Genomic DNA, 1,172 nt, shown 5'->3' with positions numbered 1-1,172 from the left:
TCAGGTTGGCACACTGGGGGAGACAGACCCGCCCCTGAGCTCCCCACACCACACCCAGACTGCTCTTCACCTCCCCTGAAACCACCAGGTTTTATCCCAGCACCATCAGATTTATCCCAACACCACCAGGTTTATCCCAGCACCTTCAGCTTCATCCCAGCACCTACAGGTTTTATCCCAGCACCCTCAATTTTATCCCAGCACCCTCAATTTTATCCCAATACCCTCAGCTTTATCCCAGCACCCTCAGCTTTATCCCAGCACCCTCAGCTTTATCCCAGCACCCTCAGGGGTATCCCAGCACCATCAGCTTTATCCCAGCACCTTCAGCTTTATCCCAGCACCTTCAGCTTTATCCCAGCACCCTCAGGGGTATCCCAATACCCTCAACTTTATCCCAGCACCCTCAGCTTTATCCCAGCACCCTCAGGGGTATCCCAGCACCCTCAACTTTATCCCAGCACCACCAGGTTTATCCCAGCACCCTCAGCTTTATCCCAGCCCCCTCAGGGGTATCCCAGCACCATTGTGTTTATCCCAGCACCCTCAGCTTTATCCCAGCACCCTCAGGGGTATCCCAACACCCTCAGCTTTATCCCAGCCCCCTCAGCTTTATCCCAGCACCTTCAGGTTTATCCCAGCACCTTCAGGTTTATCCCAGCACCCTCAGGGGTATCCCAGCACCCTCAGCTTTATCCCAGCCCCCTCAGGGGTATCCCAGCACCATTGTGTTTATCCCAGCCCCCTCAGCTTTGTCCCAGCCCCCTCAGCTTTATCCCAGCACCCTCAGCTCAACTGGTTTTAGTGCCAGTTCTCCTTCCGAGCGATAAAGGATCAAACCTCAAAGAACATTCCCAGGTTGGCTCTGACCTTTTCCTTTCTCTCCCTGGTCAGTCAGGGGTTAAGCTGTTTGAAGCCGGGGGGTTTTCTGCCCCTTCCTCACCTGCTTCTTGACGCTGTCGATCTCGGAGCGCAGCCGCTGCACGTGCCGGTTGAGCTCGGAGATCTCCTGCTTGGTGTTCCTCAGGTCGTCCCCGTGCCTGCCGGCCGTGGCCTGCAGCTCCTCGTACTGTCCGGGAGAGGGACGGCCCGTCAGGGCAAAATCTGCCCCCTTTGGAGCCACCCCGGGCTGCTGGGAGCCCCTCCCTGAGCCCACGGGACCCCCTCCCTGA

General features: G+C 57.3%; 1 protein-coding gene across 1 annotated transcript in view; it reads right to left on the bottom strand.

Moving 5' to 3' along the window:
• Positions 1–901: 901 nt before the first annotated feature.
• LOC108643163 (keratin, type II cytoskeletal 6C-like) overlaps positions 902–1,172 on the bottom strand; it is a 152,669-nt gene continuing 152,398 nt past the window's right edge. Inside the window, 1 exon segment of the mRNA XM_029958136.1 lies at positions 902–1,069. Coding sequence (XP_029813996.1) covers positions 902–1,069 — 168 coding nt within the window.

Source organism: Manacus vitellinus, unplaced genomic scaffold, assembly GCF_001715985.3.
Source record: "Manacus vitellinus isolate BGI_N305 unplaced genomic scaffold, ASM171598v3 scaffold_140_pilon, whole genome shotgun sequence".
Classification (NCBI taxonomy): domain Eukaryota; kingdom Metazoa; phylum Chordata; class Aves; order Passeriformes; family Pipridae; genus Manacus; species Manacus vitellinus.
This window is presented reverse-complemented; position numbering and strand designations above follow the sequence as displayed.